Below are 26,953 nucleotides of genomic sequence, written 5' to 3' on the forward strand. Positions count from 1 at the left end.
ATGGTCGAGAGGAATCTCTCTATCCGGCTTCTATCACCTCGACGAGGAGTGCAGTGATAGAGCTGCGTTACACCCTCAAAGTGCTTCCAACCGCTAACGGCAAGCGGCGTATATGCATGCATATACGTATATACGTATGTACGTATGTACCAAGTTGCACTTAATGCACTTGGTCGTGTCACGGCGTAATGCAATGGACGCATGAAAGACGTCACGTGACGTCTGCGGCATTCTCGTCGTCCTTGCAGTCATCTCTCTCCCGACGCTCGACGACGTGCCGATCTCTTGGAAATCGTGTCTTTTTCCACTCGGTGGTAACATTACTTAACGTTCGATTTTACCCCGATGCCGATTAGCGTTTCGATTCACTTTTTTTATTATAATTTAGATAATCGCGCAGTGCAGCTGCGGTAATTAACGTTTGTTCCAAGTTTAACGGATACGTAGCTGCAAACAACTAAAAGTCGTTCGAAATTTATGGGCATCGTGTTTCGCATTGATGAAAAAAATAAATAAAAATAATAAAAAAAAAAAAAAAAACACATCCTCACCGGTTCCAGTCACGATTCCCTGACCTCTTTTTCAGCAATGCGTATCGCATAACAAGCTTGCCGATATATTTTTTACCATCGCGAGGTCCTCGGGATTCGTAATATCTTCAAGTCTCTCTAAGAATTCGCAACGTGTAAACGCCACGTGTACGGGGGTGAAATTTTTCAGGCTAAAATAGATCAGCGAACGAAGCACCGCGTCGATTCGCGATCGGATGGCACGGAGTCGAGTTTATAGCTACCGATAACGAGGCTGAAATTAGCAATCAAAAGTTCTAATCTTCGTTCAAATAAGGCAGTGAAGTCCGAAAATAAAAATTCGGTGAAATAACTCGAACCCCCTCCACCAAATACATCAACTCTAGCTGCTAGCTTCAGCTTCAGCTTCACGTACCGATATATATATATATATATATATGTACAAGAAGCATAGACACAAAGTTTCGGTCACTGCACTCTAGGCGCGGGTTCATTGTTCAGGTTGTACAGACAATCTAGGTGAGTGGATACCGACACCGAGGGCCGTAGAGTGAAACTTTGAAGTTTCCTCGAGGGAAAAAGATTACGGTATCCTCGATAGCGAGGAAGTGTCCTTCTTCCTTCCGCGTCAAGAAGCATTAGGTCAAAGTGGTCAATTTTTCATCCCCCGAAAGAGGGGAACGGAAGAGGCGGCGGCGTGGCAAAGAAGAAAGAACGGATATAACCCGACTTAAGCCGGTTAACATCGATTGATTGATCATGGAAGAGGACAAATTTCTCTCTCGGCGATTGTACCCTGGCTATGATCCTAGCGGTTTTGTACATGGACGAAACGAGTCGCAGGTCAACAGTTAAAGGATAAGCCGTTGAAAGTGAAGCCCTTGAGTGACGAAGAGGGGCAAACTTGTCTTCTTTTATCGTGGATGACGTTTATATTCAACACCGTAAACCGTAGTTAGGTATAAACTATACGTATATATATATATATATATATGTGAGTTACAGGATCTTCCGGATTATCAAAGTTCTCCGCGACTCTACGCGGTTCGTAAGCATACATAACAATATAAACAAAATTTATCGTCACGTGGGACATCGTTCTTTCAAGATTATTTAAATTCTACGGACCGTACGAACAAGACGAAATAAAGAGCGTCGCATTTCTTAAATATAATATGCAGCCGATACCTACTTCAAACACTACGCGAAAACCCCCCTCATGTATAACGAGGTTGAAGATAGTAATGTTAATCCTAACGAAACATTGGCGAAAAAAAAAGAACTATTTTCTCAACTTTGCAATGAATTTGCAGAAACTAAAATTTCTAATTATGAGTGTCGTTTTTTTTTTTCTTTTTTAATTCTATTACGGTTTACTGGACTTCAGATAATTCCAAAATCGCTTATGAATTGTTATGATATCGTTAGAAACTTTGATATGATTGGATATACATATACCTACATACAACATCCGGTTAACCGCGTGATAGATTTTCGACAACACCGTTCATTCCGGTTGAAATAATATCGTATCCTGATTGCGGTGAAAAATCGCTGAGTCGCGTGTAAGAGGATTTTAAAAATCTTAAAATTCATGTTTTACTGCTACCGTATCTTTGGTAAATACGCATACGTCGAAATGACGAAAAATAATATCGTCGTCGTCTTCTCCTCTCTCACGCGCAAACGGACATAATCCCGATGATCGAAGATTAAGCGATACACCCACAGTCAGCTGTTTCCAAAAAAATGTCAATATCACATAACGTACGTTACAAGCTTTCTTGGCGTGGTTTTACGCATCCCGCAACTCTCGACGTTCACCTGCAATACAGTTTGGTTTTCACGGTCTGCTTGCTGGTCTTCGAGGACTTAAAACCGCTCCATCAATCTCAAGTAGTTACACGCCGAAGCGTACCGACACTCGTCTTCGATACTCCGATACTCGAAAGCCGACTTCGCTTCAAGTATAAACTCGAGGGAAATTCCGATGATTTTAATACCAGGTAACCCTTGAGACCAAAGTCAACCGAACGCTGTTACGCGTGCAAAGCGATCACCGTTGCGACGCGACAAATAAGTAACAACGACCGAATACTATCGATCATTGATTTACGCTGTTTTGTTGGGAACAAATATCACATTCTTAATTACCAATCATTCCATTCGCGCGTCATAAAACAATAAAGACGTCCTTGTGATACCTCGTTCACCGCCAATTAGCTAATGACAATCGAGCTGAATCCGTGGCGTTCATTTGCCTCGATCAAGTCTCGATCAGGGCACTGTAAAAAAATATCAGTGCGTCGTCCTACGTCGTTCCCAAGTTTAAACCGACTTCTTTTGAACCACGGCCGATTATAACAGAGATCACGGAGGCTGTAATTTGTTTCGCGAAGAGTCATCTAAACACTGAACCACTGTCAAATCCTCCGTACCTTAAGTTCACCAACTTCTGCGTTAATTGAATGGTAAATAAGTTGCGTGAAGGAGAAATGCCGCGGGATAATTAAGCCGGAATATAACGGCTAGGCTGCGGTCAAAGCTGACATTGGTGTCTATTAGGTATGCGTCTGTCTCCGTTTCCCTGCCTTGTTGTGACAAGAGAAGCAACACAGTGTGCGGTATACGTGTAACAACATTTAGAGCTAGTCTCGTCTCGCATCGCCTCAAATATTGCAGACGTATACTTGGTCGAATCGGCACATTTGGCGAACGATTTCATACGCGAATTCGCAACGTAGTTCGAACATGTAGGACAATAACTGTTGCAAATAGAAAGAAAGTATAAACTATAAAAGCAGGTAGCATGAAAATGGCCGCTTTTCAACATTTGCCAACTTCGCAAGCCGCTATTTCTGCATACGTACAAAAATATCTCGCTTCGTTAGTTCTGTTTGATTATAAAATATCATATCGATGGATGTTTTTATAGGTTATAATTTATACACGGACCTTTAAAACTGTGCAAAAATGCCTATCGAATCAGAAATATCTCAAGAGTCGGTAAGATCAGAAGAAGCGGATTGGCAGGGCGTTCAAAGATGTACATTCAAGAGGGCATTCAGTCAGTCAGTCAGTCAGTCAGTCAGTCAGTGAGTGAGTGAGTCGCCGGGTCGGAGAAAGAGAGAGAATAAAGGAGATAGAGGGAGGGAGGGAGAGGAGGGAGTGCAACGGGGGAAAGGCCTAGTTTATTTTTATTTCTGTCTGGCTGACGGGTACGAAATAGGTCGAGGTGTCTGCGGCGACGCTTGTGCGGCACGCACGCACGCAAGCACGCATGCACGCATGCACGCGTGTGCGTGGGTGCCCCCAAGTGCATCCGTAAATGCATGCGTGCGACTACTGCAGCGGTGGAAAAGTTTGCACCGAGGTTGACTCGGCGAAAGCCTGAGAAAGTATACTAACCGAGTGAAGAAAAAAAAAAAAAAAGACCGCACCGCGCGGAGGTAATACGATTGCGGCATTAAACACGCGTGTCGATGGGAAATTGGAAGCTGCGCACGAAGTGCAGGGTAAGAGGTTGACTGAAAATGAAGCTGACAAACAACGATGCCGGTTGCGTGAAATTATCCAAAGGAACGCGTCGGCGATCATCGATTTCAAATATTTCATTTACCCGCTCCGGGTGAAGAGAAAAAGAGTAGATTTTACACAAAATGCAGCAGCAAAAACAAAAAATTACCATGTCAACCATATTTCATACTACAAATTTAGCATTGCAGATTTTATTCCACGCACAGTGGTTTTCACCGTTTTTAGAATAAATCCTTCGTTTTACGAAATATATTTTGGAAAAAAAGGAAACAATAACCTGACGCGTCCCGATTTTCTTCAAGTTTCGAGTAAAATCTGCCCTCTTATTTTCTGCGTTCAAATATTGAAGACAATTATTTGGCGGTACAGTCGGAAAACATTCTCGTCACTCCCTCTTGATAAAATTTTTTTGAAATTCAATATCTATGCCGAGTTCTTTTCAGTTTGAAAGCTCGTCGTCGATTTAAGTCCACAGCACTTGCTGATTTTAGCTTAATCAAAAGAAATTCCGTACATGCATTAATTTTAATAATAAACTATTGACGTCGTGTCATTCTCTTTTTCATAACGATTCCCTTTTTCTTATTGTCACTTTTCTCCCAATCCCCGCGTTACGTGCAATTTTGATTACGTAACAACGCAAAAATTCGCAATTTAGGGATTTTTATGTTTTTAATTTTACCGAAATCCTCTCAAATTTTTGCCATCGTCATCGTCATCATTACTATATACTACTACTACTACTACTACTACTACTACTACTTTCCTCAGCCGCGGTGGACGAAGTTAGGGAAGAGAGAAATGACAAAAATTTTGTTGGTGAAGTGAAAGCTTTGAAGGAGAAAAAAGGAAAAGAAATTCTCAGCCCGATACGCGTTTTGTATGCGATCTGCGTTCGTCGCTTCGTTGCCGTCGTGTCGATTCTTCGTCGATTATAAAAAGGTAAGACAAACGACGGCTGCTGCCTCACAAAAAAAAACAAAAAAAAAAAAAAGCAGGCCTTATCGTGGTAAAGGGTAGATTAACATCGTTCATGTCCGATCAATCTTACCGTTAGCCGCGACGTTACGCGAAGCGTTTCAACGGGGCGCAAACTTTGAGAAAACCATTCAAATGTGTAAAAACGAAACGGAGAGAAGTGATGAAAGAAGAGAAGAAATAAAAAAAAACAGCAACGAAGCAAACTCCGAGTTTGAAAGCAAAAATATCAAACAGTCAAACGCCGCGCTGCGCGATGATATCGAATGGGGGTCAAAGGTCGGGATAAACTGGCGCCTCTTCAGACCGGAAAAAGAACGAAAGATTAAACTCGTACGTGGAGTATGGAAGTAGGAAAATGCTGACGACTTCGGGATAGGTACAGTGTGCATATTTCACAACGTATGATTCGCTGTGACACGTCACGAGCTTTAATTTTATAAATCTAAAAGGTACAAGGTATGATTATATTGTTAAATAAAAAAAAAATAAACAAATTAATAAACGACGACAACGATAATAATAATATAAACAACGATAACAAAGCTAGTCAACTTGTTACCTCTTGGACGTTTTGGAAATCCCGATGTAACGATAATGAATATATTCCAACCAATGAATTTCTTGTATTACATTGATTTATCACTCAAATTGTTCCGAGTTCTATGAAGCTGCCGGTAGCAGGTGTTGTTTCACGGTGTATTAATCAACATTTCGATTCGTCTCTAATTGTAATTTTCCAACCGAGTTGGAAGACAAGGGTCAAAGGTCGAAGGCGACAAATTTCGTGGTAAAACCCGCGGTATATATATATATATATATATATATCCGTATTTATGTTTACGCTGTGTGTCGTACTATGTAAAATAGCTGTGTATATAAGATATACGCAAAGCGTCATTTACCTTTAAAGCAAATGCACAATACGGTGGACGATAGATGTGAAAAAGATATTAAATAAGATTTTATATACGAGAAAAGGAAAAATGAGGAGAGAGAAAAAAAAAAGTGAAAAATAATACGACGGTACGTACAGAAATAATTTATAGTCGACGGACTACCTATACACGTGTTATTTTAGTTTAATTTTAATTTTTTTTTTCTAATTTTTTATTCGCTCAATGAAACACAGCGTGCAGTTAATCCTTGTCGGAAGAACTTTACTATATTTTTACCAATTTATCCTGTATATCTGATAAACACGCGGGGCATTATTGTACACTTGTCACCGTTATTTACATCGGCAGGAAAAAGAAATGAGGCAAAAGACGGGCATAAAATTTGTAGCGCCGCGCCTCGCTCATATACCTACATACAACTATATGTTCAATATGGGTACTGCGACAACAAGGCTGAAAATCTCAAGAAGGTTGATGAAATTTCAACAATGACAAATGAGAAAGGTGGTCACGTTGGTGAAATTGCATATACATATATAAGACACGACGCTGTAACCTCCGCGCCTATGTTTTTCCCCATTTCTTTTTCTGCTCGCACACTTAACGGTCGCAAGCATGTAATAATGCCCTGCATGTATTTTTCATTAGGTAAATTCGGTTAGTTATTAGGTCAAATTTCGAATTTGAATCAAATAATTAACATCTCATGAAATGTTGTAAATATCTGCAAGAGAAAAAAAAAAACGAACGATCTGAAAGAAACACAGAAAAAAAAAAACTCAAAACAACGATAATTTAGCACGAACGTAAATTGAAAAACCGAGTCATCGAACGCAACTCCGTAATCCTCATGTTATTTTTTTCATTAATGTATTTTTGGTATCAATATCTAATTTCAATCGATTACACCTCTGATTTTGCGCAACCAATATTTGCCTATGAAACACATTCTCATCGTAGCGTTGACGTATTTTTTACAACTTGTACCTAACACTACCCATAACTACTGTCTTGAGTTTATCGTATCATTTTTTTTCTTTTGTTGTTGTTTGTCTTCTTTTTTTTTTTTTAACGTCAACTTTTTTCCTCTTGTCGTTGTTGTTAAGAAGATCACACACGCTGATAAAATCCGTACCGCGTACAACACAATTTTCGCCAACAGTAAAACGGTCACGTGACCTTCGCAATATCTATATCTAGGAGCATGCTTACGCACACGCACGCGTACGCGTACACAAAATACATTTAAGTCGAGTGTTGGTAACGCGTCGCGCGAACATATACAAAGCGATTAAAATTCCGTCTGGCATTCATTGAGGGAGTTTCATGTGAATGAAGTCCATTGTCGTGCGTCGTTCTACGCTGCTCGCTCCACTCGCGATCCGAGACTCCGCTTCCCGAAGACGTCATCGTTTCCATAAAGACCTGCACGTATATCGCTATGCGCACACACAAACACAAACACACACACACGCTACACGTGCACACATATTATACAGTTTCTGTCAACGCGTTACAACACCGCATACTATTTCATGTATATGTGTGTGTGTGTTGCACAAGCGATGATGTCGACGACCTCTCTCTCTCTCTCCGTCTCTCTCTTTCTCTCTCTCTCTCTCTCTCTCTCACTAACACACGCGCGCAACGTGCGGTGCGTATGCGTGACACCTGTACGTAAAAACACGGATTTGTGGAGCTTGATGTATCGAACCTCGGAGGCATGAAAAAAACTTCACCGCCATATAATCGACGAAAAATGAAACGCAATTACGGAGGATCATCTCGAAACGCTGCCGCGGTCTGGCGTAGAAATTCATTCCTCACGGATAAACTTCATTCGGTAGACCACCCCCCCCATCACCCCTAATTTCATCCTCCGTAATGTTGTTGGTTGATTATTAAAATTCAATTTCAATTATCTATCAATGCGATAAATTTGTTAAATACTCCGTGAAGTAGCTGAGGAAATGGGGGGGGGGTTGCCTGTAGCATATTATAAGAGAACACCTGGTAGTATAATAGTTTATCATATTCTCGTATTCATTTATTACGCGTCTTTGTAAACCGATTGTTGTTGAGATTGTTTTGAAAATAAAATTTATTCCGTTCGATCAAAGGTTTTCCTTACAGCCATGATAATAAATTTACTTCGATTAGCTTCGATGATTATTAACAATGATTTTTAGTTCGATTTCATCAAACGTTTCGCTGTTTAATAAACTAGACAGTTATACTACACTTCATACTAAAGACTATTCAAATAATTCGAAGATATTTGTTCGACGAAGCGCGTGAACGTTACTCTATTTGTTTTTCGTCAGGTTTCTTTCCTTCGCGCTTTCTTTATATACCGATCAATCAAATATTTGCTATAGAATTACAACTGATATTTATCAAATTCGAAAGAATGTTTAAATATGTAGATTCAAAACCAACTAATCATTTGAACAGTTCTTAGTAGCGATTTAATGGTAGGGGAGAAAAAAAAAAAAAAAAGTGTAATACATTTTCCCGTTACATTGTAACTTTTGCAAAGTACTCACTCACCGCGATTTTTGATTATAATCAAAGGCAGCGAGTGGCGAGTTAAAAAACAATGACGCGCTGCTCAATAATTCTACGAAACCAGCTGCTGTTTTTCTTTCTTTATTTTTTTTCGTCGCTAGGAAATATTTTTACTCGCTAAAGTCGTGAACAATATCTTTAGCGGTCAAGAATGGCATGTGAAACTTGTATAAAGTATAATAATCGCATCGCGGATCACGATGTTTCTTTATCGATGATAGAAATTTTTGCGGTTCCGACTTTTACGATGTAATAAAATATAAAACAAGGTAGTTGAACATACGTCAATACGACGGACCAAACAAAGATCGCCGATATGAGAATAAGGAGGATATTCGCCATTTCCGTTTTCACATTCCCGAAATGTGCGGTATAACAATTTCACCAAAAGTTAATGCATATATTACAAAACGGAAACGGATTAGACCTTAATTTCATTTCATTTTCAGTAGTGTAATATCCTAATTATGCTAATACAAACAATTTATTGTGATCTTTTAACCCACATACACCGATGTTGCAAATATTGTTAAATTGGCGTAATTCTAAGGGAACGTAACGAGTGAAAAAACAAATTAAAAAAAAAACGTGCATCCTCCGGGGATCAATTTGAAGTAATTGTTGGTTCCTTTATATAAAATAAGTAGGTAAACGTGCGAGTAATTTTACGACCGTAAAAATTGTCCTGCAACAGGGATGATGGAGGGTGGTTGAAAAAGTTTAAAAGGGAAAGAGCACGTGGGCACGGACGTTTAATGGCTTGATGAAAAAAAAAGAAACCAGATTAGTCAACTTGCCTTTGATAAGTTCTCCTTTTTTGATAACCGCCTGCAAGATTCGCTTGCAGGTCACCCCGACGATAATAATCTGGCCAAGAAATTTCACTCTCACTCTTCAACTCCGCATAACGTCCCCTTATTATTATTATTATTATTATTATTATTATTATTATTATTATTATTATTATTATTATTATTATTATTATTATTATTATTATTATTATTGGCATTGTTATTATATACGTACATATCTTCTCAGGTTCAACAATGTAATGTAATGCGAAGAAAATTCTTTGACGAACTGCGCGTTCGACGTTTGGCTATAAATTTAGTGAATATTACACAATGCGCAATAATAGCATAGAAGCAAGAGATAAAAAAAAAAAATCCATTTAGTTTTTTTTTTTTTTAAATTGATCGAACAACATTCAGCTATAGAAATCAATTGCAGATCGCCATATCGATAAGAGTGATAAGATAAACGCGGACAACAGACGATTTCGATGATCTGCAGCAGCAATTATTCAAGAAGATATGAAATTACTTCATGTTATTACGTATAAAACATACATAAATAAGCAGTGTCTTATAATAAACCGAATAAATATATTGACGACAATGTCAGGCGAAGAAGTGTGAACGACGCACGCTGTGCAATTCCAAAGTTTACTTACAGGGTGCAACAGCCAATATTACTCTGGACGTATAAACACGAATAAACAATACGGGTGTGTATGAAGATTTGTTTGTTTGCGCGTGCGTGCGTGAAAATTGCAGACTGCTGATAGAAGCTCGGTGTGTATTTGTATAATAACGGCGCAAGCTTAAGACTAAACTGACAATGTGAGCCATCGGCGAACGTTGCAGCTTCTTCTTTTTTTTACAGTGTCTCATACGTATCAAAGCTGCAGGCTTTCGACTATTACATCGGTATAGCGACTAGTAACTGACCTACATAATTATTCGTTTAGATAACTGCATACCGTAATCGTAATATCCGTATGTCCGTGGTCGTCGTTAGCAGTTGTTGGAGATAGGATAGAAAAATTGCTTGCTTGGCATAAAGTATAGCGCAGCCGCCGCCGTCTGGACCGCAACGCCATAATAAACAAGTATGTTACGGTTGAAACTTGTAGCGCACGATGAGATATCGCGTGAGGGTATCCCAAAGACTGCGTTACGATACAACAAAGATCGTGTAGGTATATTCGACGAAAAGCAATCGGCACCGAGGGACGATTATTAAATTCGTCAATCTCTCCGATCGCAAACGAGACGATAAACACCAGCGTGGCAATTGAATCCGTTCTATCATCGCTGTTTGAGTTTTCGCCTCGCGGACCTTAGACAAGAGAGAAATGATTGATACCGTTGTAAAAATTGTACGTAAAACGATAAGGCAGACCTCCGACGTACCGACGCGTTGTTGATTGTAAAGTAAAATACGAACAATAAATCATAATCGATCCTCAGCTTGGACTCTAACGACGAAATCTGATTTGTTCGATCAACGTTCGATTAATGAATAAATTTCCTCACCTTGGACAATTTCTCGCCTTCGTGATGGGGAAGAAGCGTCCTGAGGGATTGAAAGCCGGCGTTGATACTCTGCATTCGTCGTCGCTCGTTGCTGTTGGCGATTTCACGCCTCATTCTCTTCTCTTGCTCCATGTGGCTTCTTGGCGTAGTCCGACCCGCGACGCCGTTTCCGTTGTGACCGTTTAGATTGTTTCCAACCTGTCCGTCGTTAGATTCCTGAAGTTCGTGATGATCCCCGACAATCACGTTCGTCGCTACCGAACCCTCGTCCGCCCCCTCGCTGCTGCTGAAAACGAATGACCGCGCAATTTTTAAGAAAACAATTTACAAAATACGGTCTCCATCGACGATGGAAAAATTCCTAAATGAAATTCTCAAACGCGATAATGATACGATGAATGAAACGTCGAATTGTTATGAAAAAAATAACAGATTGTGAAATCTTTCTTAAACACTCCAAGTCGTAAAAATCCAATCTTGCGTTTCCTGATTCAGAAGGCAGAAGCCAAAATAGACATTTTCTTTGACGAAGCGATTCGCTTATCGCAACGTTTCCTCCAAATTCCCACATCGATTATACACATATATATGTATATATCTACGTGTGTGTATAGTACAAGCCACTGCACGAATGATAATATTACGTACAGGAATGGATGCTTCGAATTCTTCGAACCGATTTAGGTAGCGTTTAATTCATTACAAATGCACGCAGGCAAACGGTCAGCTTTAATATCTTAATTGCATTTTTTCCTCGCGTCACTATATCCAGCTATTATAATTATTACCGTACCACATATTTCCCAAAAATACGAATTACATGCATGTATTCATCGGTCACTCAATGTCGACGTGTTTTCAGAAAAAACCTTGATTAGTCAGGTGTAAAGGAATGCAAGCTTCGTGTCGGTCTTTCTTTCTTATTTACTTGGTTCGCTTACTCACTTCCTGCGTGTTTCTTTTTTTTTTCTTTTTTTTTTTTTATTCGAGATCATTCTAATCCGATTATTCATTTTCAGATGTGATTTTACAGATGCAGCCAAATCTGTTTAGGAAAACAAGAAATCGTTGGCGCCAGCGTCGAATGCTTTTCAAGAGTTTAAAAAGACTCTCGGAGGAATTGATTCGTATCGATGGATATGTGTATTGTTCGTGAATCGAGTGCAGAAGAAGCGTGCGGTTAGCTTTTAAGGAAATTGAAATCTCCGCCATGATTTCTTGGTTCTTTTCGCAGAGTAATTCTTTATACCTATCGATACAGCCGAAACCGTTTTAGCTTGTATAATAAAATTTCGCCCCGAAGCATTTCCGGATGGTTGAGTATATCAATACCGGCGGTACAACGTAACGAAGAGAGAATGCCTCCGGATCATTACCTTCATCCTTTACTACTGTTGTCTTCTTTCTGCAAACGAGGCGAATAATTCAATCGATAATATCGCTGCCCACTGACTAAAATTTTGTAAACGAAAAGTGTACATGTATATATCATAAATATTATAAACTGTAACAATCAATTAGTCAAAACAGACAAGAACTACCAGAATTAAAAATTCTCGATAATATACGTCGTCGAATAATAAACCGTCGCATCTCGCGTGTGAAGAAAAAATATCTCATAAATCAACGAACGATACTTCAATCTTTATTTTTGATGTTTCATGCGGTGCAACCTGAGCTCAAAATTATTCTCGTACCTACAAAATACACGTCGCGAGTGTACATAATTTATCGGCGAATATAAATTGGGCCTTACGGAGTCAAGATTACTACTAATAGTTTTTGATACATCAATATTTATGAATTTTGTACGTTACGACGTAACGCAGTAAATTATAAATACCCGTAATGCCTAAACGTATATGAAATTAATGATACACGACGGGCCTACGCAAATTTACACTGAAAACTCGTGCAGATATTACAGGTAATATATTAAACACACTGTTCCATTACTCGACGAATCTGGTGTCATAAATAAATAAAACTATGCAACGACGCAGAAAAAAAAAAAAAAATCGGTATTCGTAACCAAATTTTATATACGAATGCCGGAATCTTGTGCAAAAAGACTTGGCAATTATTTCGTTGTTTTTTTCTTAAAAAATGTAATAAAAAAAAAAAGAAGCAAGAAATTTCCAATCAATTTTTTTTATACCGAACATAAAAAGTCTTCCAATCCGATGAACGTATTATTTCGCACATCTGCCGAGAGTAGGACGAAAATAAAACAAAACGATGAAGATAAAGTATAAAAAAAATATTGACAAATATGATAAAGTATCGTAAACGTCAATAATTCCCACGCCGTCACGGATTCAGACGAGTCGAGTATATTCGAAATCGACAGTGAGGTTACGATCGTTTCGCGACCTAAATCTATGGATTATGAAAAGCGTCTTTACAAAGTTGCATAATTTTAAGATTTTCTCTCCTCACTGCAGTTATAAACGAAAAAATCGAGCGATCAATGAGAAGATGAAAGAAATCCATCCTATAATCAAAACTCGAGAACTATATTTTAAGTTTTCCAACTTGTGTTTATCTAATTATTTTGTTCGTTACTTCTTTTTGTTTTTCTGATTTCATAATACAAGGACAGCGATTCACGCGACCGCCGAATAATTTCTACGATCGTTCAAAGTCCTCGTCGCTGCATGGTTTCGCACATGGCGATAAGCGTGTAACGACTCCTCCCCCATGCATATATATACGTATGCATATATATATATGCATATATATATATATATAAGAATATAAATATATGTATACATTGCACACGTACCGTATACACAAAATTTATTTATAACGACAGCTGCAGGAATTATTTTGTTTACTTTAAATTATTCATCCGCATTTTTCCAACAACACAAATGAACTGTACCATGTACGTGTGTATGCATAAAGCTAATTGAATTTATTATTTATTATCGTTTCAATAAGCGGGCGCGGTGCGAGACAGTAGCAGCGATTCCGTAATACTTTGAAAACAATATAAGAGAAAATATCGTCAAACGTTATTTGCAGGAGATAGAAAGGAAAGATAAATAAAAAATGAAGAGAAAATTAATTATCCAAACACGAAGACGATATTGTCTAGGTATTGGATTGAAGAACTTACCGACCGAATATAAACATCGGTCCAAAGTACGCGTGAACTTAAGATTTGCATTACACGCTTGTCTTATTATCATTGTTATAATATACATATATTATATACGTACAATTATGCACTCCGGGAAAAAAAAAAACATCGTCGCAATGCAGCAGCAGCAGCAGCAGCAACAGCTTCGACAAAAGTTTAGTGATGAGAATTTTATCACTAACGACGAGTCCAACAACAGGAAAAAAAAAATAATCGAAGAGGAGAAACATCGCCGTGGTTTTTCCCGGCAAATTGGTCAAATGTTACAAAAAATTAGTGATTATCGTAGTAAAAGCCGATAACTTTTCCTTCGGCGCAGGATCAAAAAAAAAAAAACGAAGGTAATCAATCCGCAACCCGCGAGATCGCGTAAAAGTTTTGCCAAACTGTCTCAAGCGTTACGGGTATATTATAATATAACACAGGTCGCATACACATTCTACGTATAATACGTACATGGTACGTATGTATTGTATGAATCGATGTATACAAGAGAGACCCGAACGATAGTCGCATTCAAATAATCCTATATATTATATACACGTATATATACAGGTAATTATCCAATCATTATAACAGAAAGCGCCCGTGGTTAATGAATAATTAATATATGCAAATATTATTTGTTCCTTCTAAAAGTCGAGTAGGATAAAGAGGAGTGGGAGGCGGAAAAGGAGGATGACGGAGAAGAGGATCTCGCAACAGTATTAAAGTTAAAAAACACTCGCGGGGAGCAATTATTATATCACACTTATATATGTATACGTATACCTGTAATAAAATAAACGTCTGCAGCAAAGCGTGAAGTTTCATCGCAAAAACTGATCTACGTTTCACCCGGTCAAGTTGGCTCATACGTACCGATACAACCATTTATTCGACAAGAATATCATCACATACGTTAAACGATCCAAAAAATTACCGATCAAATTAATCGGACCGTAATAAAATCAAGAAGACAACAGGGGGGGGGGGGGGGGGGGAATAACAAATAATTTGAAAAAAAAGAACATAAATTCGTACAACCAAGCGTAAAATAACCAAGAGTCACCGCCGTGTGCAAAATAAGTGAAAAGAAAATTCCGATACCGCGTGAATGGATGGAGAAAAAAAAATTTATAAAATTATTTAATTGTTATCTAGAGCTGAAAGTTTATACCAGATGTACGTATATATGCGTGGTATAACGAGAAGAGCTAGGAAAGCGGGGTTGCCGAAATTGAATCGAGCCGGGCTAAAAGGCGGTGAGTCATCGTCAGAGGCCGTGACCTTCGGCGTTGCTGTTCCACGGAACACGCTCGTTCTACACGTGGCGGCGATAACGAAACTGCGAGGCTTATGGGCGACGTCGACGTCGACGACCGTCAGCCATAACCGTCGGAAGGGAGGGAAACGCGTCGCGGCGACGACGCGACGGATTCTTTGATCAAGTGGAATAAAAATAAATAAATGGATAAAATAAAAAATAATAGCGAAGCGATAAAAAGTAGGAAGAAAAAACCCTTTTCCATTTTCATTTGCCCATTTTTTTTTCTTTCTTTCTTTCTTTCTTTCTTTTTCGACTCTTCCTGCAGAAGTTTTTAGTGTAATTGCAATTACAGAGATACGCATGAAAGTACGATTGTAAATCTTTCCAATGAATTTGAAAAAAAAATTGATTTAATTCGGTTGGTTAATTTAATTAAGTTAGTCAGCGAGTAATCGCTGGGGAATTTTTTCAATTATATCTACAGATATACCAACCATAAGCTACATTGACAAAATAAATTTATAATCCAACGCAAGTATAATAGAATCGACTGAAATTTATTACACATTTTTGTACACCGCGCGAGTTAGTGAAAATGTACATATATTTAGTGCATCTTAATTCCACTCCGACCAAGTTAATTATGCTGTCAACTTATAATTATAAGTTGTAAGTTCGGTTGTATAATTTTTATAATCGCGATTCGGTTTCACAACTACGCGTTGATTTTACGGAAGAATAACAACGACAATATGGTAGGGAAAAAAACGCAAGCGACTTTCCCGAGGATGCGAGTGTTGGATTTTCTCTGTCAAATACGCGTGCAGGCCTGCAGGTGGTACTTCCTGTAAGACATGAGATATCTAACCCAAACTTCGTGTATCCCCTGGCGAGGTTATCACAGAGTTGAGGAAAAAAGAAGTTACCGCGTATATACGTGGTAAAATAACCGCGTACCGAACAAGCGTCTCAAGTGAAACGTACACTTTAAAACTGTTCTTGGTGCGTTTCTTCTTTAGTCTTTTTCATTATTTTATTTTATTTTATTTTATTTTATTTTATTCCATTTCATTTTATTTTATTTTATTCCATTTCATTTTATCAACACATGTACCGAATTCAACTTAAGAATTGGACGACGTAAATAAGAATAGGTACATGATTTATCTTCCGTAAAATGAACAAAATCCAAGTTGAATTGTGCGATCGGATTTTCGTCGCTTGAAAAGACAGCCTCAAATGTTGTACCCGCAGAAACGAAAGAAAAAAAATATATATATATAGATAAAGATTTGTCGAATTGACCAAATATGGCGATAGAAATATTTTGTTAAATCAAATATACATATGATTTCACTGCACAGACGTTCCAAATTATCGTTCTTCCGATAACTTTTCTTTTTTTAAATAATTAATAAACTCAATCACACGAAACTAATTATTCAAGAATTTGGATTCAAATCGTTAAACTAAATTAATACACACCAGATTCTTTTCTACAATACGTACATACCGCTGTATTTTTGGCCTTCAAGTATCACTTCACTTTCGGCATTAGCTGCGGATAATAATCGACATCCCATTACTACGCGGTGATTTTGAAAAGATAATTATCGCGCGCACATGGAATAAAGTATTTTTAGAGGTATGACTAAATGTGAGCCAACCCGATCTACGAAGCAAATTAAATCAAAGCATACCGAAACCAAAACCTAGGCTAGAAAAAAGCAACGAGTGTACCACGTACGTAGGTATCACTGATGGACAACAAAGAGAGAGAGAGAGAGAGAGAGAGAGAGAGAGAGAGAGAGAGAGAGAGAGAGAGAGAGAGAGAGAGAGAGAGAGAGAGAGAGAGAGAGAGATCAGAGTCGGAGCGAAGAAGAGTGTTGTACATCTTGTGATTCGAAACGCGCACCGTTACGCGCGTCCGTGAATTCATTAAAGAACGGAAGTCACCGGCCCTACGCACTACGACGGTGTTCAACTTCCGGTTCGCCAAGGTCCGCGAAGGTTCAAGGCCGGGCGTTGTTACACGTGGAATTCGCGTCCGTCCGTCCGTCCGTCGGCTTATCATCAGCTGCCGACGATGGCGACTCGCTTTCCTGACGTCACTCGAATCGCCCACGAAGCCACGCGAAGCGAAATAGACGAGAGATTAGATGAGATGAGATGAGACGAGATGAGATGAGATGAGAGTAGCCTCGGAGCTTCGGTACATAATTTACAGAACGCGAAGCGTGCCCGCCTACGTCGCGTGTTAATAGGAAGGAAGAGCAGGAAGTGGGTCGCCTGGATTTCCTCCCTTCTTTCGTCTTACTTTGACTTGTCGGAGAGACGTCGCGATTTCATGCGTTCAACTTCACAGCGCGGATATAACCCGCTCGTAGGTAATTAGATCCGTCGTGGTTAGCTGTGCCGTGCTCCGATCTCTTCTCCCCTCCTCGCATCTCTCGCTCTAGGCCACTTTCGCTTCACCCAGAATTCATTTCTTCCGCCCTTTATTACTAGACATTTCTTTATTTTTATTTATTGTTATTATTATTATTTTATTTGCGTAGAGAAGTTGTAACTACAAGAATTGCAGTGAGAACTGTTTATTACTATACAAATCTATAATGTATGTCTTTGAACTTTTCAGATACCAAAATCAAAGTAATTTTCATTCAAAAAAAAAAAAAAAATGAAATGCCGTCCACGCGATTACCTATTATTAGTAACTTTGACATTGATTTAACTTGACATGGACTCAAACATATGAAATAACGATTGCATAATGAATAAATTTTTTTTTTTTTTGTTTTGTAAATAAACAGCTTGACGTTGGCTGGCTGTACCCTGCCGAAACGTCGCAAAATTGCAACAATCTAATTTTGTAGGTCGTCAGTCAATGACCTTTTCCAAAGAACGTCTTCCTCACATATAATCACCATCGTGCTTATAAATCGAAGATTTCTTTTCTTTTCTTTTTTTTTTTTTGTCGTACAGAATCGATTGTAACAATATTCGAATACAAGTATCAATTGCGCACACGGAATTTAGTTGGAAAAACTTTTAGTTTCTATCGATTCTTTTATAGTTGCGTTCATACGTAAAACCACTGTGTACGTTACATCTTTTGACAAACGATAAGAATTTTATTTTACACAGGTAACATAATTGAATTATTCTGAGGAAAATAGGTGTTTACAAAGTTGGAAAAATACGTGAAAACGAAAATCAAATTATCGGTTTCACATGTCAGAGACAATTGCGAAAGATTCTTCAACATGTGTGAAACAAAATTTCTATACGATAAAAAGGAAATACGAAAATATTCAAAAAATAGTTTAACACTTTTCGACAACGAATTCATCGAATAATAAGTGAGATGCACGTCTACGCAATTAAATCCCAATACGAAACCCGTCGAGAATTTAGACGGTACCTGCAATCAATTGGCCAAATAAGTGGAGAAAAAAATGGTAGTACTTCTTCTTCGCCGAATATATTATTACGCGTGTACAAAAAATCGTGAAACGTACGACAATTAACACAAATCCAGCGTTACGATCGCAACGTCTCTTTCGATCGGACGCTGGAAGCCGGTTTTGCGCATCGCGGGCAGAGTCGTCGAAGGAAAAACCCGGAAACTCGTCGTCGGCGGTGCAAAAAGTGAATACGCGTCGAGCCCGACGGTTCGTTGGACGGATGATGGAAAGAAAGAAGGAAAGAAATAAGGAGGGAAGGAAGGAAGGAAGTAAGTAAGTAAAGAATAAATAAAGGAAGGAACGAAGGAACGAAACGAGGCGAGGCGACGTCCAGAGGCCAGTGAGTCACGCACAGCTGACGACTGGCGCCACTCAGCTGACTTGTAAGCCAGCTTATTCCCGGCGTCTGTCTATCATCAGCTGTCCGGTCCGTGCGGTAAAAAGCAGCGAGATACGTACGTAAACGTACAACAATCGCGGGATAGCCGCTCGTCTCTCGGTTTGCATTCCATTCCGCGTTTAGAGTTATTTGTTTTTCTTTTTCTTTTTTCTTTTTTCTTTTTTTTTTAATTTTTTTTGTTCGTCGCGGTGAAAAACGTGTCTCTTCCTCCATCGTGCGATTTCGGACAAGAGGATGTGTACCGTGAGAATAAATCATTTGCTACTCCCCGGCTATTGCACAGAAAATTTTGCATTTCAATTTTTCGTCAATTTATATTATACGCGATTCACGACGGACGAATAAGAATCCGAAATTCAGCACGTTTCAAAGATTGATATTTAATACTTGGCGAAGGCGATTTGTTTATTTATTTGTTTGTTTTTTTTTTCACGAAATTAAAACAGTTGAATATAAGCGACAGATTTTTGGAGAAAAAAAAAACACACAACCCTTGATCGTACGCTTGGAGAATAATACGGCATTATTTTCCGCGTTTTGCGTAACGATTTTCAATCTCCTTTGATTCGCATCCGTGAGGGCAACTTATATAATAGCGCGAAACAACGTGGAAGGCGGGAATTGAATCGGAGAGAGGCGAAAAACCGTCGACGAGAGCCGAGGTGATATATTCCGGTATCGCGTTGTTCGATCCTGTTTACGCGTCACCCGCGAAATACCCGCGAATCGCGATTACGTAAGATGCGAGAGTGAGAGAGAGGGGGGGGGGGGGGGGGAGGGAACATTGCAAATTCTAATTTCGATTTCAATGTCCGTGCCGAAACGAGATACATAACGCGGTCTAACAATACGGTGGGAGGATTTTGGCCTTGGCTGGAATGGGCAGCTGTTGCTGCTGCTGCTGTAAAGCTGTTAAACGTACATATGAGGCATTCCACGCCAACTCTACCAACGTTGGACCCTCGCCATTATTGATTTTCTTGAAAATATTTCGATGCAATTGTCCCAGCTCCAAAAGAGTACCCTAAATTTTTTCACATTATTTCGAGTCAATTTATATTACTAATGATTTTTGAAAACCAACATGTCCTGTGCCGTAATTTGAGAATGTGAAAAAATTGTCAAAAATCTTGCGTCAGTTGTGGAAATTTTTAAACTTGGACTCGGAGCGGGCCGGCTATCGCTGCGACTCTTTTTTGAGCTTTTTAAATAGGAAAAATTGAAGAAAAAAAAATAATTAAAAGAGGCGGTGCAAATTGGACGATTGCTCAAATGGAATCGGATATTTTGATAATTTTTCGACAATTTTTTCAGATTTTTAAATCACGGCGTAAGACATGTTGGTTTTCAAAAATAATAAGTAGTACAAATTTACTTAAAACAACGTGAAAAAATTCAAGGCATGTTTTGAAGTTTGGGACAATCGCACAAACTTTTTTCCAACATAATCAAAAATGGCAAGGGTCCAACATGGGTACAGTTGGCGTGGAATGCCCCATACATTCGTACATCCTATGAACCCAAAGCAGGCATAACGCGTACGTATAGATAATTGGGAGTACGCGCGTGACTCGACACCGAGGCTGGGTAAAAAAATTGTCAAATTTTATCACCACTGAGACAGTGATTAATTTTACATATTACCGTAATATATAATATCTTATACGAACAAGCTTTAATAAACTGAAATCGTTACATTGATCATCGGCGATTAATAACGCAGTAGTTGCGTACATTGTATAAAGAATTTGTAAAGAAGTGTACAAACTATTCAACAAAATTGGTATTACAGATTCTCGGCTTACGAATTTTAACTTTGTTATACTATACTCTAAAAACTAAACTAAAAGTGCAGGCAACATTTTAACGATATTGAATTTCGACACTATCGTTATTCGCATTGGGAGAGTAAAAATATAAAAAAAAGTAAAGAAACACGGGATTGCAACGAAAATTGATCTAGTATATGTGGGAAAAACATTTTTTTTTTTTTCCACAAATAAAAACGTATTTCACATCCGACTACACGAAACTTCACCGACGATCGATAGATACATGTGAATAATTTTTGTATCAAAAAATCACCGAAGCCTAGCCTTGAATGATAATAAATATAGAAAAGTATCCGCAATCCGTGGAAAAATTCTACTTTCTCCGTACCGTCAAAAACAATCCGTTGAAGCTCATCTGTGCAGTGGTACAGCTTATACTCTGCGCACAGCTCGATCATAAATTCATTCGCTCGACACGTTCAACCTATTTTATACGTACGTACGTACATGTACACATATATGAAACAAGGACAATTTTTCATCGTTCAAACGTCTCGGAATATGCAATGTGAGTGTATACGTACAGACAAAATGCCTCTTTTATCACGCTTATGTATCGTACACAGAGACAAAAAGTGATAAATAATTCAACGGAGATAGGGTGCAGCTGATCTCTGCTCGTATTGTACGATCCGCGGAGAAGGTTCGACCTGTATGGCGAAGGAGGAAAATGTAGGAAGAAAAGCTGTTCGCTCAGCCTCCGTTTACGTACTTTGACGTCGTCGACGTTCCGGGAAACAGAAACGTTTGCTTTTTACGAGCCGTTCAAAAAATTTGAAACGTGTATCTAGTGTCAACGGAGTCTCCGGATGTTAGAAAACACGTGAGTCACAGCGTAACGGAGTAGATGCTTTTCATGTGCCAAATTGAAAACTAAAATGAAAAAGTAAACAAATGAAACTTCACTTGTGTCTGTATTAAAAAAAAAAAAGACGTTGTTTCCAAATATAATTGTAAACCCAGGAATTCGAATCATCGATCGAATGAAAAATATGACATAATTTTTGCTATTTTTCATCGTTACTACATTTTTCGACCACATTGTCTGATCGACTAGCAGAAACTGGAGAGTTTCGCTGAAATATTTTACTACATTTCGCAATGACAAAACTTGCCTCGAGATTAATTCAACGATATCATTGTTTATAAATCGGGAGCGTAAAATTTCACCGAGTAAAATGGATAATAAATTACACCGACATTATTAGCAATACTAATCCTCGCTCGTTTCAATTCGCACAAAATCGGGATCTCAAATGTTGTCAATCCTACGTCGCGGTTTAGACATCGACGCCACGCTGCTGCTTCGGTGCAGCACAAGTTAAACCTGAGCCGTAAGATCTCCGAGCTGATCGCGAGCCTCGGACGTTGTTGAACCTTTCGCGAGATATTATTTACGATCGAAAAACATTCCACGTGAAGCTGATCAGTTGCAGGCAGGCGTTCCAATATCAACATCTATTATCTATAAATATATAATTTATACATATCGCAATACCGAGATACCGTGGAATGAGGCAAGAATTTTTGTGTAAAAAAAATAATAAATAATAAATTCAAACACAGTTTTGGACAAAAAAATTAGAAAAAAAAGAAAAAGAAATGAAATTAAAAATTTTTTTTTAAATCAAACATGTTTACATCGCACGCTGTTTACACAAAAACAATTGTGTCAATTACGATCAATTACTATCAATTAAAACTCTGGAGGTGACCTGCGTTGAATAATCAAAGATTTGATACCGCGCATTTTTCTCGCGAATGACGTTGCATTCATTGCTCGTGAGCTTTGTATATCATATACATACATTTAGAGAGCCACCCTAAAATTTTCTTTTATTTCATCACAATGCCGACAATGAATATAACAATAAGAAAATATGATTGATGAAATCTACGTTTATCAATTATGGAAGTAATTTTCGATCCGCTTAGTTTTTTTTTCATTCAATTTTTTCTTTACAACGATTAAAATTAATCATTGATTTTCAATCAGACATGCGTTCTCGAAATATTTCAATTCGATTCGCAGCGTCGAATGATATTTCGAAGTTATACATATTTCTCAATCAACACTGTTGTTGAAAACTTTGTATTATAAGAATTGCAAGGGTTTCAATCAATCTTCATCAATTGTTATACAGATAGGTACAAGAATAATACGAGAATGCTTGTGCAACACTACGCGCAAAACATCCAACGATAATTTTTAGTAAATGATCGATGAAATATCCCCCCCACACGCCTATGTAACACGATTATGTAGAAGTATACGTATAGATATAAATGGACCACAATGTAATAAAGTGACAATAAATTGGAAAAAAGAGAAAAAAAAGTAAAAATACCAACAATTCAACGTGCTAAAAACAGTTGCAACGATGACGGAAGTTTGAATTTCTTTGCTTCTTCATCTTAAACAAATATAAGAATGGCAGTAACTGCGTTAACGATTCCGTATATTTTCAAAGGATGTCCTTAGTTCATTCGTTACTTTCTTTCTTTATTTTTTACTAATCAAACATCTCAGCATCCGCTGACCGATCAATATCTTCGTTGTTGTCGCACAACTTCCGTTCGAACAATATCTCGAATGAAAGCAAGTCTCTTCGTTCCGTCCTTCCAAGCACAACGCATTGAATAAAACATGTATAAAAATTACGATTTATCGGAACGATTCCCGCCATATGCAAGGCTATTAAAGAATTTTCCCCCCAATTGTGTAAACGCTATGGAAATACGTATACGCTCGACGAATTGAAAACCGCGGTTATTTCAATTTTTTTCGTTTTATTTCCCTTTACGCACGCACCTTAAACGGTGATGATCGTAAAAAGCAACATCACCAAACTCTGTCGTGGACATTGTCCAACTGCAACGCAGCGGATCGTTTTCCTGTTCGAAAATTCAACTTTCTCTTCCCGCGAGTACGAGCGACCATTTCATACATTGATACACAATGTACCTATAATACGTATTCGTGCGTATACGTACGTACGTTATCCACACATATACGTATAACAAAAGCCATCAATTTTTTCCAACCGATACTGTGCAAGTAGATCATTGAAAGCGATATTCCACGTATAGTATATACATTCGGAACTGAGTGTAAAACATTACCCGAGATAATCGAAATTCGATTCAAGAATATGATAGGTATATAATATTCGTACAACAAATCTAAAACCATTCTTGCCCGCGATACATCATTATACCGAAATATACCCATTATACGACAATTGAACATATAATAAATAAACGAATCCCTGTAATAACAATAACAATGACGTTTACAAAATATGATGATTTCGCTCCGAAAATATGCCAATTCGTTTTTACAATACATACAGGGTGTCCAACTTGAATCGACACGGCAGAATATTTTGCGAACAAATGCGTTTGAGAGAAAAATTGTTCGAAGTAAAAGTTTTATGCTTCGAATTGGACAAAATGCATTGTAGTACCGTATTTTTTATTCCGTGGACGTTTGCAAGGTCATTTGAAGGATAACGTTGCTTTTTTAAATAGAACCGTGTGATTTTTTTCTCACAAATTTGAATTCTACAAAAAAAAAAAGTACTTAAAAAAAATTTTCCGCTTCGTCACCCGAAACGGTACACCCTGTATAGACGCGCGATCTTTGCCCACGTATACCACGCGTAGAATATCATATCGCGTCGTACGCAATGTAATCGATAATACGCGTTCATTGAATAATGGCGGTGGTGGTGAGTTGTAAAAAATGAGGCGTAGTTTCCAAGCTGCCTGCGGGCAGGGTTCGGCTCAAGGGCGTCGCTGCAGGCGTCGAGGATGGCGCAGCTGGCCGTCGCGTCCCTTGCTGCATCCATCCCGTGCCACATCGTCGGTAGCTTCACGCGGCCCAGAAAGAGTGTTTATTTTTAATTCCGTACGCCCTGCATCGTCGTCGCTAGTGGCGTTCATCGTCAGCTGGCGGTTGCTCCTCCAGCTTGCAGCTTGTACGATGCGTCCTTAGCTGTACGCCGCAGGGAATGGAAATATAACGCGACGACGTGCGACGATCGTGGTTTCATGCCTAACTTCGATTGAACTGCGGAGAGAAATCGGAAATAAAGAAAGAAAGAAAAAATCGCTCTTGCGCAATTTTAAAATCAGACTCTTGGCATGGAATTTTAACTTGCAAAATATATGATTATAGGTATACGTTTCGACTTTCCGTGGTTTATTAAATTTCCCACAATCCCAGAGGCGCGAAGTGCGAACGATTTTTCTGAAAAATGAATACCTTTACGGTAACGTAACCGCAAACCTCATCCTCGTAAAGAAAAACGATCCCGTGACAAAGACGACGACGTGGCGATCGTTGTGTATCGATACGTGACTGCGTAAACACTCGGTAAGTGAACGGGTTCAGGGCTCAGCAAAGAACCGAGGACAACATGGATTGTCAAAAAGCTTTTTACTGCAACAAAGAGTAACGTCAAGCCACGAGATCCAAGTGCCTGCTACTGGGTAGGAATAGAGGGATTATGATAGCATCGCGCGTCTTTTCGTGAAAAAGATCGAGATTGCGTATCAAGTACATAAGTAATGGGGGGAGAGGATCCGAGTACGACGTGCTTCGAGAACGCGGTCGGCCGATCGTGAGTCGAACCAAAAATAGCCGTCGAGGAAGAAAAAAGGCGGGCGGTAAGGCGGACGCTTTGGTCCGGACCTATATCACTACCTTGGCCCTCTTCTTCTTCTTCTTCTTCTTCGTCTTCAGCTTCGGGATCCGAGAGGCTCAGCAAGCCTTTGTCTGCGTGGCTGCGGGCGGAGGGAGAGAAGGAGACAGAGAGAGAGAGAGAGAGAGAGAGAGAGAGAGAGAGAGAGAGAGAGAGAGAGAGAGAGAGAGTGTGAGAGAGAGAAAGAGAGAAAGAACCGCCGCTTGAGTTTAGGCATCTTTTTGTTTTTTATTTCACTTTTATTATTTCTGTTTAGAAGACTGTACGGAGCCGATTAGGATCATCAGCACGGATGAATTCCTCCCAGGCGTACATTTTTTATTTTTCAGGATCGACAGAATTCGTTGTTATTAATCGTAAGGGAAAAAAAAACAATTTGTCTTCTTTCGAAGCATCGCTGTGTAAGGACTTGTAATTCTGTAATTATATCGTTATAAATGAATTTATTATCAGTACAGGGAATGTGATGATAAAAAAAATTGCATAATGTAATATAAATAATACGTTGTTTGAAATAAAATTTAAAATATCCAATTCCCGCGAGGTCAGACAACGAAACCCTCAACTATATAGATACGCCATGCACACCTGCCTTCTCTCACCATGTTGTTACACCTTATACGTTTTTATTAAATTTTTCTCCCGCCCGTCTATAATCTCATTACTAATAATCTTCAGTCTCGAGCTTCCGCTGTTTACATTACGCAAAACCGTTGAAATTTTCGCAACGAAATATTCGGCTTCCCGTGCTGCGGTACACGGATGAAAATTGAACTTGTATAAAAAAAAAAAAAATAAAATAAAATTCCTCCCCTCAGTCTCAGTCAGAAAAAAAAACAGGTCCTCCCTCTTAATTTACGAAACTAGGTCCTAGAGTAACGCCGTGGTGCGTCGCGACGCCTTGACCGCGTGGCGTCGTCTTGGGTCAGTGAACTTTATACAAGTTGCCTCAAAGTCATCGCCTGGTCCGGATAGCGCTGCGGTCAATCGAGCCCCGAGTCTCGTCGTTGCGGGGTCATTGGGTCAGTCTTGCCGCATGTTTGACCCGCTGCTGCAGTCCGTAACCGAGAGAATTTCGACTGCACCGCTCCGCGTACATGGATAATCAAAAATTAAGAAACTATGCGCTGCACTTGGCGACGTAACGCGAAATAATTCTTCGACGTGACGCGTTGGTAAGTGTGCATGTTAGAAAAATATATATCGATCAGAGTGGCGACAATTTTGCTCAAATAAAATTCCGAGAGTCTTCCCGTCAAAAGATTAAATATTCTCTGATCTTTTTCCACGAAACTTAGGCAATTTTGGGTGGCTTTTGTGACTT

At 38.9% G+C, this 26,953-nt stretch overlaps 1 protein-coding gene across 3 annotated transcripts in view; it reads right to left on the minus strand.

Annotated features, from left to right (window-relative positions):
- The window catches only part of LOC124177952 (helix-loop-helix protein 11), a 175,380-nt gene that overhangs the window by 134,011 nt on the left and 14,416 nt on the right, over positions 1-26,953 (minus strand). For 2 of the 3 annotated variants that reach the window (XM_046560941.1, XM_046560939.1), the window contains exon 2: positions 10,831-11,116. In XM_046560941.1, the coding sequence (XP_046416897.1) occupies positions 10,831-11,116 (286 nt within the window). The remainder of the gene's footprint in view (positions 1-10,830; positions 11,117-26,953) is intronic. The other variant, XM_046560940.1, reaches the window with a different exon arrangement.

This window comes from Neodiprion fabricii, chromosome 3 (assembly GCF_021155785.1).
Source record: "Neodiprion fabricii isolate iyNeoFabr1 chromosome 3, iyNeoFabr1.1, whole genome shotgun sequence".
Classification (NCBI taxonomy): Eukaryota; Metazoa; Arthropoda; class Insecta; order Hymenoptera; family Diprionidae; genus Neodiprion; species Neodiprion fabricii.